This window comes from Diadema antillarum, unplaced genomic scaffold (assembly GCF_040938485.1).
Source record: "Diadema antillarum isolate AM-2024a unplaced genomic scaffold, OU_Dant_1.0 seq00001143_RagTag, whole genome shotgun sequence".
NCBI classification, from domain to species: Eukaryota; Metazoa; Echinodermata; class Echinoidea; order Diadematoida; family Diadematidae; genus Diadema; species Diadema antillarum.
This window is the reverse complement of record NW_027271955.1, coordinates 57,623-72,776: the sequence shown is the minus strand read 5'-3', so window position 1 is coordinate 72,776 and position 15,154 is coordinate 57,623. Positions and strand designations below refer to the sequence as shown.

The 15,154-nt window shown below is 41.2% G+C and overlaps 1 protein-coding gene across 1 annotated transcript in view; it reads left to right on the top strand.

Moving 5' to 3' along the window:
- Positions 1-15,154, top strand: part of LOC139744170 (uncharacterized) — a 204,183-nt gene that overhangs the window by 164,453 nt on the left and 24,576 nt on the right. Inside the window, exon 4 of the mRNA XM_071654624.1 lies at positions 2,383-2,418. Within this exon, the coding sequence (XP_071510725.1) occupies positions 2,383-2,418 (36 nt within the window). The remainder of the gene's footprint in view (positions 1-2,382; positions 2,419-15,154) is intronic.

Below are 15,154 nucleotides of genomic sequence, written 5' to 3'. Positions count from 1 at the left end.
ATTATATCATGTACAATAAGTGAGCCCTATCATGACAAAGGGACTAAATGCCTTATGTCTACTTTAGTAAAAATGTTGTCATTGAAACCTGATTTTTATGAGCAGCAGTTGTGTTTCAGTTGATGGGATGTTATGGATTTATGGGGGGTAATTCCTGTTGATTTGATAGGTAGCGGTGATTGTGGGGGGATGGGGTGTGGGGGGGGGGTGAAGAGAGACAAGAGATGAGGAGGTAACTCAAACTGTAAAGTGGCAGGCTGAGGGAATTATGAGTTAGCTGAGGAAGTCAATGTGTCTCCTATTAATGAAGGTAAATAGGGATTCACTAGGCAACAAATGATCTGTGATTGCTGTCTGTGAAATATTTCTCCCTCCTTCAGAAAAAAAAAACACCAAACCCCAAACCTGCCCTGCTCGCTCTAATGAAGAGATGGAGCGAACATTAGCCACTAATGGCGCGCATCGCTCCCGGCACATGGCACTCTGAGAGAGATGGATGCAGGTTCTTGATTTCCAAAGGGGTGGGGTGGGGTAGAATGAGGAGGGGGTATAGAAACAAGTGATGTGAGGAATACACAAGTCCCATCAACAGAACCAAGTATTTTTAAACCCATGCCATATCACGTTAAGCTCAAGCATGTAGTATATGTATGACCTTCTCTGAAAGCTGTGATGAATATTCACAATCTAATTCTTTGTTATGGGATTCTTCTGGTTGTCTATTTTCTTTTTTAATGGCAAAATGGGGGGGGGGGAGGGATGTTACCCCTAAGGGAAAGTGAGGAGGAGTGAAAAGCTGCCAAGCAAAACCACGAGGGGGAAAAACTGACGACGACGCGAAACGATTGTGACAGGGGAAGAGTGTATTCCACTCTCCAGCTTGTCTGCTGCTGCACAAGCCGATTTGTTGTCTTCATTTACGCCGCAATTAACAAATAAAAACTGTAGCGTCTCGTTTGTCGGCCCCTGGCTCACGCCGGCCCGCGGGCATTTTGCACGGCACGCCGGACTGGCCTCCAATTAATTTGGGGGCTATTTCCTTGTCACATGTGATCATGTCCATCCTCTTTGTCCTTTTTTTAGTGTGTGTTGTTGCTGTTTATTTCTTTCTCTTTTTATCCGCCCCTCCTTACTCGCATGTTTCTCAGAGGTGAATATTCACTTTGATGTCATCACTTACGGGAAATGTGTTGCCCACCCACCCTCTACAAGGTTGCCACACTTTGCCTGGAATACAATGCACTCCCATCGTAACGAACACGGTCAATAGCAAATTTTTGATACGATGGAGTAAAAATTCAGGTCCTGAAATGATTATCTGGACAAAGATTTTTACATGCTGTATTGTTTGGCTGTAGCAAAATTTTGATGAAATGAAAGACAACTGCTGGTCGCAAGGGCTTCGTTATAATGGTAGTAACCTCTTTGTAAACAGTAAAGAAATGAACAAAAAATGAAACCCAATGAAAAACACTCAGAATTGATGAAAACACTTAAGAAGAAATGTTGCTTAATGAACTTTCATGCAACCAATCTTTCAGTGGGCAGTGATGTTTTACACAGAGTGCTTCAGTGATAACGATACCATGCGTACATAGTGTTACATGGCATTTTTGTAGATGCAGCATTATTATTCGTCAGGATTAATCCCTGTAGAGTAGACAAGTAATATGTTTGCCCTTAAAATCTTTCAAGCACATGACTTCTCAATGTCATCACTCTTGTTAGTGCTATCATAATGATAAGAGTAATGATACTTATTTGTATCACTGCTGTCATATTTTGCCAACATTACCCTTGTTATTATTGTTAAAAGTGTTATTGCTATCATTATTATTATTATTATTATTATAATTGTCATAATTATTATTTGGTTATTATGATCATTATTGTAAATAATGTTGACAAAGCTCTCATAGCCTGTTGCATGTACTTAACATGGATAATGTGAATGCAGTGCTTCGACGACATGACTTTTCAAAAGAAAACTCCTCACAGATTATAGTATTGAGTAACAGTAATGATTACAATACTTTATAGTAGGTGGTTGAAGTAGTATTAATAGTAATTATACAGATAATTATGGTAAAATGATCATAGAAATAAATGATGATAATAATGTTGTTGTTGATAATGATGATGATATTATGACAATGAATATAGCAGTTATAATTCTTTTTTTTTTTTGGCTGAATAATATATATAGAAATGAACAATTGGTTGAAAGGAATACAAGTATGCTCAAATATCACAAAGATACATGATGATAAAAATAAATCATTCCTTTGAAATAAGGTCCGTATGTGACCATTGAAGGTGCAAGTGTATTACCCCAATCTTTTTCCTTCTTCTTCTTCTTCTTCTGATTTCTTCCCTTTACAGGCTAGCTCTCACTCGCGATCTGGGAGTGGCTATTTGGTAAGTACTGATGAGAATGAAAGACCAAGTTTTTACATAATCTGTCTCCTTCATTTGATACAGGGGAATGTCATTGATGTACATACATGTATGTAGATATGCCTGCACAGTAACTTCAGATGATTACACATTTTGCCTGTATCCTTTGTATATATTTCTCCATCAGTGCTATCCAGGCTTGAATATAGCAGACCTCCCAACCATTTTGAAATGATTTTTTTATCATACCCAGCTCTTGTTTCAGTAGGAGCTTTCTATTTTGCTAATAATTTTACTACACACTCCTATGGGAGCTGCTCTTTCTTTCCTACTTTTGAGCCAACAAATCCTCCTTTTTTTTCCCAGTCAGAAAGGTTGGGAGGTCCGATATGGTCCAAAAGAGTCTATTTCACTTGAGTGGTCCACTTGAATGACTTCAGAGCACTGTTACCACTTGTGTTGTTTCCATAACTGATCGTTGAAGTTACCATGTTTTCATTAAACAAGTTGATTGTTGGGGGGGGGGGGGGAGGAAGAGTTGATTTGATGGAAAACCACTGCCAGAAAAATGATTGATATGGCTTTATGATGATGGTCAAGTATCAATTGTGTACATCTGAAGTGGACTTTGAAAAACATGCAGTGGGGTTGGCAAATTTACTGTCAGACCACGTGCTTGCTATTATCCGTTTTGAAAAGCCCGAGTCGTATTGTGTGTAGGTTAAAGGTCAGTGTTTTTTCTTACTTCTGGGCGAAGTATATTCTTCAAGGATCATGTGTTCTTCCAGGCATGTTTGAATTTCCATCAAGGAGGCATTCAGGACTGGAAATGATGATTGAAGACTATGGACACATGAAGAGCCCTTGAGAGAGAAAAATGTTGAGAAAGATTATGATAGCACTTTCACACCATTCCAACTACCTTGGTAAAGCCTACCTCTTTTGATGTGGAACTAGTAGGTAGTGTTTGCATGTGTTTGTGGGTGTGTATTCACATTTCTCATCAGTCCAGTCAGATTACGAACATGCTGTTCTTCTCTGGAGAATAGACAGAGAGAAAAGAAAAAACAGAGGGGAACAAGAGAGTGTTTGCTGATAAAGTGTTAAATCTAGGTTTAATCAGTGAGTTTAAAGAGATGCGATGGGGCTAGCGAAGCCGTGGGATCCCAACAGGAGCAGCGACGCTAATGTCTGCTGGAGTTTACCTGGCCTAGGCCTAAATTGCAGCGAAACGGGTCCTCGGTGTGATTGGCAGACTGGGCTTTCATTATGCCACCAATGTCAACCTTCATTAGGGGCTGAAAGAGATGTTTGTTCTTGGCACACACTCCGACGGAAATGACAAACATTGCCATATATATAATTTCGTCTTTCATTCTCCAGAAAGCATGGTGGAGGAGGGGTGGAGGGGGGGAGGGAAAGAGATGTGCTGTATGAGAAAAGAGACACACTTAATAAACATTTGCCCGTCTTCGCTGGGAGAGTGAATGTGCCTGCGTTCTCATGCAAACATCTCAAATAAGGCATGGCTAACCTTCCAGCCGGGGTTCGTGCCTCCCTCCCCGCAAATTCAGTCAACCCAAATTAACAAGGAATAATTTTCGTGGTGGTACGTGACGGTCGCCCCTTAGCGGGGCTGCCAGTAAGCGACACACGTGAGCACACAATCAGGCGCACTCAAATTTGATTTCTTTGTGTTCGTGCTCCGCCAAGCATGAAATGGCCACATTAAATTGTCGGTGGGGCGGGCGGGAGAGGCAGAGAATGGGAGAAGGTGAGAGAGAGAAGGGGGGAAGCGGGCATGTTTTCCCTGCCCCAGTGCAAACACCAAAAACAAAACAGATGGAATCTTCCCTGCCTGAGAGTAAGGTGGAGAAAGGGAGAGGGCAAGGGAAGAGAGGGGGGTGGGGGAACTAGGAGAGGCATGCGTGCATTTAACCCTGCGATCCTATGTCAATTGCAGGGTTTTTATTGGATGTACAAGCTCTTAAGTACTTGTGATTGTCAGAGTCGTTTTTCCGTTCCCGCTAATGCCGGCATTAGACGTGCGCTCAAGTGTTGGTTCGCGTTGTTAGCACGCAAAGAGAGGGATGCACAATCACGTCTCACTCCATCAAGCGGGTTAATTCAGCGTCGGCATGAGAACGGAGTTGTGATGCACACTCTCCCTTTTCCCGGTTTTTATACCACCATTGTAATAAAAAAAAGTCAGTCTGCAAAAAGGGAAAAAAAAAAGTCCCTTCTCTTGTGAAAACTTCCTGCCGTGTGCTCACCAGACAAAGTGTGGCTGCCGTACCATATTGAATTTTGGGATGCCGCACGTCGGGTAAAATCGGCGTATTGATAACTAAGGAGGCGCAAACGTGCCTGTTGACGATTTGAAATGACGCTAGCCATCAGGTTGCTGGCATTTGTAGTCGGCCGCATGATTTGCAGGAATTCTGGTGCACATGAGTTCAGTCACACGCTCTTTCCCCACCCATTGATTGGGAGACTTTTGTCAATCTACGTCTGCCGGTGTCCATAGAATTTTATCTCTCTCACTCGCCCTTGTGTTTCACACTGAAATCATACCCCTTTCATCCCCCACTATCTCGGCCATGCATGTTTTGTACCAGTGAGTCGTTTTAGGAGTCCATGGTTCATCCAATATGGTACCCTATCACAGCAGATTTTACTTGGATGTATTCCATGCGTTCTCCAGAGACGAAACACGGGGTAACATTCTAGAGATAATTCTCAAAACGGGGTGAACTATAAGTGTATTCCATCTTAACAGGTGCCGCTCAAAGACCTTCTCTATGTACGTTACTAGACTAACTCAGCCATCCCTGACCAGTCTGTTACTGATATATGGAGAAAATGTGTTATCATCAATGTATACATATCTCAATCACAGCAATCATAGACAAGGCATTGAAGTCGCATACATACAATGTATGTCTGCTGTGCACTCAACAGTACAGGCATGTATTATCTACGAAGACATTTGCAGAAGAAAGAGGTTCCATAGTTCTCCACCATGTTTGCCTCTGAACAGACACTAGGTAATAACATTCTCTGAAAATCCTCCTCTGGAGGTTACCCTGGGATCTGTTAAGATGGGGTATTACGTATGTTGATCCATCATCTACTGTCTTTCTCTATGCAATGTCCTTTTGTTCTCTTCCATCCTCTAACTTTCTCTCTCAATAACCACACCCAATTATATATCCTTCCTTCATGTATTTTTTATCTCCTGTGCTTTCCAGTCCCATCAAGGCATATCAAAAATACATCATTGCTGACATTTATTTTCTTTTTATTAAGGTCTGGTTGATCCTTCATGACAAATCAAAGGTGGATTCTCAGGTTTATGAAGTCATCAAAGGTTATCTCTTAGGAGGGAGGGGGGGGGGGGAGAAGTGAGAAGCAGAAGAGAATATGAAGAAAAATACAAACAAAAAGAAGAAGAAGATGAAGACGACGAAGAAGAAGACCTCTGTCTGCTTTTTGGCTCTGACATCCATGCTTGGGAATACCCAAAAAGGTGGAAGTGTTTGAGAGGTGGAATTGCTTACCCCTAGCCTGGTGGGCTGGGTGTTGACAAGGGCTCATCTATTTTCATGTCCCGCCGTGGAGGCGGCTGGCGGAATACTAATGGGGGGACACCAGAGCCAGATCCCCATCACCAAATAAATTTACCATGAAAATTCAAACTGACGCGGGTTGATGCGCCAGAGTGCGCGGAATGCGGCGGGTTTGGGGTGCATTTTAATCACGCGTCGCTCCTCGGATTGGAGAGTGAGCGAGCACATATTATCGGAAGAAAGTGGAGGGCTGGTGTTGTTTGGAAATACTTCAGATAGGATTTTGGGAAATGGAACTTGAGGAAGAATATTCAAAGAAGGTAAAAATAAGTGAGGTTCCCATGTGCATTTCTTTTTTTAAAGATTGAGATGTTCACCCTACACAGCAGTCATATGGCTGACATGATAGCAAGGGTTGATCTTCAGGAGGCAGAGGTGGCATTATTGCATCCTCCCCCCCCCCCCCCACCCCAAATCAGGTTGACCTAGCCAGGTTAGCACTGGTTTAAGGGTGCACGTCATGAGACCAACACCCACGAGTCATACAGCCTACGAGTTATACAGCCCACGAGTCATACAGCTCATGAGTTCGACATTAAGCAAACAAGGCCCACGAAACTGACACATTAAACCCTGTGTTGTATCTGACGAACTTGTGGGCTGGTTTTACCTAGTGTCGGTCTCATGGGTTTATTTGCCTAGTGTTGAACTTGTGGGCTGTAGGACTCATGGGCTGTATGACTCATGGGTGTCGGTCTTGTGGGATGACCCCCTGGCTTACTCAGACTACACTCTCCTGTTTTTGATCTTGTTGTTCTGTACAAGTAGCTCAATACAGCTAACTTCGTAGATAGCTTCATGTGGAGGTATTTTGTAATAGGTGAAAAATTGCATGACTATCCATCCATATGGCTTTATTAGTTGACGTGTCAAATAGCTCGCCAAGACTGTGATGATAAACATCTCCGTTTCAATTTGCCAACCTGCAAAGATGCATCGATCAATTACTGGTATTGAATGCCCGTCGCAGCCCATCCCAAAGGGAATAAACAAAAAGTATTCAACCCTCAAATGGAAGTGGGGCAAGGAATGTAAACATGGAGCTGATGCCTCCTTGTGCCCCAATATATTTCCCCAGCTTTCTGGGAAAGAATACTCCTTTGAATGGCCATATGGGCATTAACCTTGAGGTTGTATTGGTTTGATTGGAAAAGGGGGGTGGGGTGGGGGGCCGCTCTCAGAATTATATAATTTGCCATTTTAATGGACTTGTTCTTGATGGTTGAATGCGGGAGAAAATTACTGTAAATGAGGCATAATTGTTGGCCCTCGGGCGAGATTCTGCAGGACGGTTTGCTGATGATAAAAGCGTGTTTTCATTTTCCTTTCACTGTCCATCTGCTGATGGGTAGAGAGGTGATTGGATGAGAGAGAAAAAAAGGGAGCCCTTTCAGATTGGCAAAGAACTTGTGAGCAAACACGTTCAGAAACATGTTTTCGTGCTAATTATGCAATTCTTGAAAAGTCTGAATGCAGAAATGCTCAAGTCATGTTCCTTTTGAATATGTCTCTCAAATCACCTTTCAGCCCATCATAGTTCAGAGATGTCTGTCGGACGAGTTGTGCTCAGTGTGGATATAGGTCTATGTGTCAGCTGTGCATGTTTGACCCCTAGCGGTAATAATTCAAATGGAGCTTAAAGCTAGACTTTGACTTCACATCTGCCATGGTGTATGTATTGGGGAACATACTCCAGCATGTTAGCATCTGATGACCTGATGTGTACTTAATTGACAGGTATGCAACTGTTGTATAGAATGTTGTTTGCAGAAGTGTATCTGTTCTCAAGGAGACAAATTTTGGTGTGTAAATTCTTTAATAAAACAGTTCAATAAAAATTGTGTTTACAATTTTGGTGAGCATGAAAAAAAAGAAGAAGAAGAAGAAGAAGAAAGAACCTGGAAAAGGCACATAATCGTCATGGTATATTGCATATGCCCCTCGGATGATGCATATCAGAAGGAAGTGTCCTTATACCACACCGTGGAAATGGTAATCTGCATCATTTTGGAATACTTCCAAGATAGGTTGCAGTGCAATACTGTAAAAGTGGAAATTTTCGCGGTGTTGAAATTTTCACGTATTTCGCGCAACCAGAAGCCGGCGCAAAAATGAAAGCACGCGAATATTTTTGCATGCCATATGTTCCAGTAGTTGATGTCTTGATTCCGCGGAATTAAAAACACGCGAAACTCTTCTTACTCAGCCAAGTGTGAAAAATTAGTCTCGCAAAAATAACCACTTTTACAGTAGGCCCTATATATTATTATGCAGATAATAGCAGTGTCAAAATGATATGGATTTCTCTGGTTTCTGGATGTGAAACCCCTATGTGAGAGCCAGGAGAATGGAGGAGAGAGAGATGGAGTATATGCAGAGAGAAAGAGAGAGAGAGAGCGGGCTATATGTTTGTCCTACCAATTTTCTTGAAATGGCCGACATAGTACCAAAGGGAGCTATGGACGTAGTTTGGGTAAAACTTTGCATGCTGACAGATTATTTCTCATTAATTTTTTAAAAAAAATTTTATTATAAATGTATCCCGAGTAGAAATTGTTTTAAAAAGGGGTAGGGTCGGTCATGTTAGGTCAATGGCCCTTGCAGTCTTTCTTCATCTGTTTTTCATATGTTGAACTTCCTCAAGGATTACATCAGATTATCTGGAAGAATCATTGACATTCTTCTATATTATGCTGCAGTAGTACAATTACCTAAATAAGTAGAGAAATTTATTATTTATGGTGTTGACATACTGTAAACGTGGAAATTTTCGCGGTACATTAATTTTCGCGGATTTCGCGCTACGTTCGGCTAGCGCGAATTCAAAAACGCGCGAATATATCTTCACAATTTTCTATGCACATTTTGAACGGGATGAATAATGTGTGCGCTTCATCGGTGACACTGCTACGTAGTACAATGTACAGCATGTTTACGCTACTAGTACTGTGCGAAGAGACGATACCCTAGATTGCTGTGTACTGTAGCATGCATGTGTGCACCGCACGCATCGATGCTACATTCCCCTGTGACTACGGTACTACAGTCACAGCTGTACTACGTATTTGAGTGCTTGTACTCGCAGTCGAGCCGCTCGCTACGTCGCTTGTCGTACGCTGGCATAGCAAGCTATGTAGCAGAGGCTTTGGATGAAAGCAGTGAATGTGTACTACAGTAAAGTAACCTGCTGCAGAGCGCGAATTTAAGAACCCGCGAATACGTTTTCGAGCCGCTCAGCGCGAAAAATTAATCGCGCGAAAATATTGACGTTTACAGTATATAGATTTATATTTGACATGACTATTGATAAATGAAGTGTTTGAAATTATCTATGTATGATAGTACATCAAAACATGGATTGTTGGACAATTTTGCTTCAAAACAAAGCAATGTCTCACAGTCTCGTGTCAAAACTAAAAGATGAAAAATATAAACGTAAATAAATAGATAAATGATTTGATGTAACATGTAATGATTGAACTGATGCACCTTCCTTTCCAGTCAGGGGACCTTTCTATATGCAGGGGTCATCTCTGAAACAGCGAGCAATTTCTGCGTTTTGTGGCCGTTGACAGCCATGGGGGTCAGAAAAGAAGCCCAAAACAAACCCCAAATCATGCTGCATTCACTGGTTGAGAAATCATCCCAATTCTAGAGACACCCAGCTTGTCAGGTGGTGGAGTGCGAAGGGATTTGTGAATTGGTAATCATCTGTGAAGAAGACGTTTTCTCTGCTTAGCCAGCTAGCTGGCAAGTCCTCTTACATCTTGTCAAACCTGTCGGGTATTGGATGTGACTCTCTTCGTTTACTGGGTGCTGCCTAGCCCTCTTTGCATGATGAACTGACTGTTGCATAACCACAGGTAGAGGAGCTCTGTTACACATTGACAATACTGTAAAAGCTCTATTTTCACACACGGATATTTTTCCAAATGAGGAGGTCATAGACATTTTTTTGCGAGATTTTGTTTTTCACGATTTGACACCGAGGCAAGCATAAGTGCACTAATGCCTGCCTAATCATTCTGCCACTTTATGCAATTGAGATCAGGTGGCAATATATTCGTGCGTCGTTCAGTTCGTGGCCCAACAGTGATTGGTGAAAATTAGACTCTCGCAAAAATTACTACTTTTACAGTACCTTATTCACATGTTCTTTGCCCTCCACCATTTTGTTTTTTTAAAGCCTATGCCACTTTGACTATGCAGCAGGTCACTCCCAGAGAACGTCAATTTGATGTGCTTTTGTGCACAATTCGAAAAGTTGTTGTTTTTTTTCAATTCAATTAAAATTATTTTGTTTGATTTTAATCATTTCAAATGATTTTATTTGATTTTATTAGTTGAGTCATAGAAAAGTTCTATTCTGGAGGGATACAAACGTGTTGAATTTAATTATTTAAGTCAAAATTCATGGATTTTTGCTGGTTAATTTTGGATTTGGCATAGGGCAGATTTGTGTTATGTCTTCTTGATGTGTTAATTCTAGTGTGGAAATCGAAATTCATGCAAGTCCAAAATTCCTGCGTTCTCTTTGGATTTGACGTGGGTGGGCTGACTGTACGTCTTCTTTTGATTACATTGATGTGACATTTCACAAGGCTTTTGCAAAAACATCGACATCAGTCTTTTGCAAATTGTATCGGGGGAGTTGGCACAAGAAATTCTGATAAGTGATCAAGAATCAGGCACATTTTCTACATATACCTTGTATCCTCTTGCTTTTTTTCTGTGGTGACAAGCCAAGCAATTATTCTCTCACGGCAGTGGTCGATTCCGTATCCTCCATTGCAGCGATCCATTAGATTCTTTGGAAGAGTGATGGGTAAGTGGAGACCTAGGGTGCATGTTCGTGTTGCACAACCGGCCCCCTGTAACTGGGGTGCTCACTGCTGCCCAGTTGATTTCTTCATTCATACAGCAGGCAGGGTGTTTATTGCAATATTAAACAGCTGATATTCAATCACAATCAAGTCTCAATGGTGGTCTCGAGAGGGGCTGATTCATTGCATGCTAACCTCCAGCACTCGCTCCGTTCCGTTGTGGAGCGGGGCGTCTCAGACAGGGGCCCTGTAATTCATAATGGCGGCTTGTGGGTAAATCTGACCCCACGCAGTTATCATTATTCCACGCCGAGGATCAACAATCGTTCACCCAGATTTCCCTTTGCTTTCTGGAGCAAACTGGGGGAAAATTAATCAGTCACCCTAATTTCTGTAAAGGAGGCAAAGAAAACTATACCAAACAAAAAAACAACAACAATAACAATGATGGAGAGTACTTCGTCTTCCGGCCAGCTTGTGTCTGACTGTGCAGGCGGAGAAAAAAGAGTCGGTGGAAAACAAGTTTTGATGCATTGCGACTGAGCCGGCTAAGATTACACAGCTGAATCTGAAGGCTTAAAGTAGGCACGTCACTCGCGCGCACCCAAAAATCAGCCGTTTCAAAATGATCGTGCGTGTTAGGCCATTTTCATGTGAAGTGAGTGATGATACTGGGGTGAGAAATCATGATTGTTTTGTCAAATTTTTGAATGATGAGAAATAAAAACATACATATTTAAGAAAAAAATATCTGTTTCTTGCGTGTCTGTGTTGATGTGTGTCCGTTCTTGATGACAAATACGAAAAAAAGAGGTTTGAAGCGCGGCTTACCGACACGGTCAGGGAAGCTCGAACGGCGATATCTCGGTGGCAACCTCCGCGCCACGCAATTTCGTAACCTGTTTGTGTGTGCTTTCTGCATCGTTACCGGGTGCCACACGTAATATATCTGGAAATGAGGTTGCCAATCACCAAGCTGTATACCTTGGCATCGGGTACCGAGTCCCGAAATTTTCCAAGATAGCGACTCGCGCCGGCAAGCGACGGGAAGGCAAGAAGATGTACTTTTTTACCCGAATTTGCTCGAATATCTAAATTTCGATATCAGATTATTAATTTTGAAGTATTTTCCTTTCATTTGATATATGATTCATTTTTCAATTATTTTCATGGCATTTGGGACAGCTTATTGTTTTCCGCCTTCCACTCTTTTTTGCAGAACTGCCTACGCTACGCTACGGCCGCGAACCACGAGTCAGGGTTTGACCTTGTGCAGCGCTATGCCTATCTTTTACACATGTTAGCTGGACTTAGTTTATTTTTCAACAAATTTGACTGGCCCGTCAGTGATTTCATGACCAAATTGAGGTATTTCCACGCTTTATTACAAGAAAATTACAAAATTCTGAATGCTCATTTTTTCTTTTCTTTGTGGTATGTCCAGCTTTCTAGCAACTTGACGGTGTTTGGGCAATTATGAATTTATGATTTTTTTTAAAATACTGGGTCAAAATGTGCCAAAAATGCAATTTTCCCAAAATGGCTGAATTTAGGGTCTTTTTTCGAGTCTTATTTTTCGCATAACTCGAGAACGAAAAAACGAATTTCAATTTTTTTTTCTGTTTTGTGTTTCTGTTATGCCCCTCCTTCCTCTGCAAACGGTTTTAAGTTAAAATAAAAAAGTTTTAAAAATGGTGTGATATGCCTACTTAAAGGAAGCGTATCATACGGCGGCGGTCTAAAAATCATGGCCAAAGACTTGAGGACAGCGATGGGTTCGATCGCCCGGGATAGCAGTGTAGTTGGTACACTTCGCCACAGACATCCCACTGTACGCTTGCAATATTCAACATTCACATAACACAAGATTATTGCTCTATACCATATCTGACATGGGATTATGCTTTGAGCAGTGGGAGAAAAAGAAATTGACATTCAATATAATCCCTGATTTTTTTTTTATTATGTGCACTCTCTTGCATAGTGTCATTTAGCGTGTTCAATACAGGAACCTGGTTGCCTGTGCAATAACTTTATGAGAATTTAAAGAGTTAAGTATGGAACAGGTTAAAAATTTAATTCATATTATTTTGATGATAGATGTAGATACTGTAAGTCCAACAATTTCATTTAACAACCAAGAAAAATGTTTTGTCACCATAAGAATGACCATAGCCTTCCAGATAATTATGAACAAAATGGATTTTACAGAAGCAAACACATGCAATCAAACAAGTACGCATATTTGATTCATCAGTGTTAGACATGAGACACATGGGTAAAGGTTGATATGTGTTGTAATAAAACCAGTGCTCTAGAAATTCAGAAAGGGCAAAGGGGGGAGGGAAGGTATAGCTCTGATAGCTTTTGCTGTGCTGATGCCTTTGTATAATTAGCCATTTTACACCGATAGAGCTATCCAAACATTTCTATCATTTCTGTTTAGAATTATTTGTGTGTGTATGTGTGTGTGAGTGTGTGTTTGTGAGTGTGTGTGTGTGTGTGTGTGTATGTGTGTGTGTGTGTGTGTGTGTATGTGTGTGTGTGTGTGTATCCATGTTATATTCCCCCCTCCCCCCCCCCCCCACCATCATGCAACTTGACTATACATACACCATCAGTCAGCCATCAGTATCATGCATGTACCAAGCCACACTCTTGCGGTACCTATGGCAACTCCCACCTTTGAATGTCATAGAAGAGGAAAAGGAATTGAAGGAAAAAAAATGCGCTCGAAGAGATGTTTGTTCGAGTTTTGATGTGATAGTGAATTGGCAGATAAAGTATTAAAAAAAAAGAGGAAAAAAAAAGGGTTTTGTCTAGCATCATCAGTGTGCGCTTGAGTGGTTGCTCATCCAACTTTTAAGATGTCTCCTCCGGGGGGAAAAGAGAATTCAAGAAGTACTGTTTGTCGATCTTTGTGTATGCGACATTCAGTGCCATCTCAAAGAGCGCCGAGAGGAAGGCAACCAAGAGACCACTAAATGACATGCTGCTAATCCTGCCATTAGGCTACCACCTGAACGAGCTCACCACTTCTGCCATACCCAACACTGTCCTCCTCTCACAAGTCTCTTGTCTCATCCCGTCTCCGTGGCAACCAGTTGAGGAGGAAGATACAGTTCTCGCATCTTTGGGGAGGGATAATGGTAGCATGATTTCTCTTGAGTCACTTGCGCAAAGCAGTATCATCAAACACGTGAAAACACAGTATAAAACAGGGAATAATTTTCCTGGTATGGCATTGCAATTTGCTATGCATTTTTGACATGACTGCTATACAAAATTTATTGTGTTCAGGAGATGTTTTTTTTTTGTAGGACTGTACAGATCTTTGTTTAAAATATTTTCCCAGTGATCAAAACTGCTAATCAATTTTGAGAAGTAAGATTATTCCTTGTAGAATGAGGGAAAAACTACTAAAGACAGAGTGGTTGAAATAATCTCTCTTTAACTTGTTAACGGAGCATGGAAGTATTATTCATGAGAAACCCGTGAAGAGATAGGTGTTTTCTGAAATGATTTATTTGTAGCAATCATACGCAGTTTGTAGCGATAAAAGTACACAGAGAAATATGTTGTATGCCCATCCAGTAATCTGAGTTTAAGATATACAGTATACTGTAAAACGAGGAATTTTTGCGTGCACTTTAATTTCGCGAATTTCGCAAGCGCCAAGATTCGCGAAATTGAAATGCACGCGAAAGTCCTTGTTTACACTATATGCATTGAACGCCAGTGGCACTTCGCGAAAATGTCATGTCACGAAAAAGGCTGTCGGCTCCAATTCGCAAAAAATTCATGCCGCGAATATATCATGTTTTACTGTAGTCCGGTTACGTCTATACTACAGAGCTGCCAACTAATACTGATTTTCAGTAATTTCTACTGAAATTGGACAAGAATACTGAAGGTTACAAGCAAATTACTGATTTTAGAAATCATTGTCTGTGATAAATTCTATAACACTGTTAAGGATTACTGATTTTCACTCAAAAAAGGTGCAAATTACTGATTTTCAGCCATCATAGTACTGAAAGGCTTTTACAAAAGTTGGCAGCTCTGATACTAGAGTAATGAAAAAACGTGCTCCGTAGAGAGAATATGCTCCATGTGGTCAAGTTGTAAACCTTGTATTTTTTTTGATCCAGATTCTTTGTGTCCTGTCAAGAGACGATTTTCTCAGATATTGGCCTAGGGCGCGCTTCATAAAACTTTTTATCAGTGACAACTGCCACATTTCTATGACAAATTTGCTCTCAGCCAATCAGATGCAAGGATTTCAGTAGCTTGTCACATCAATGA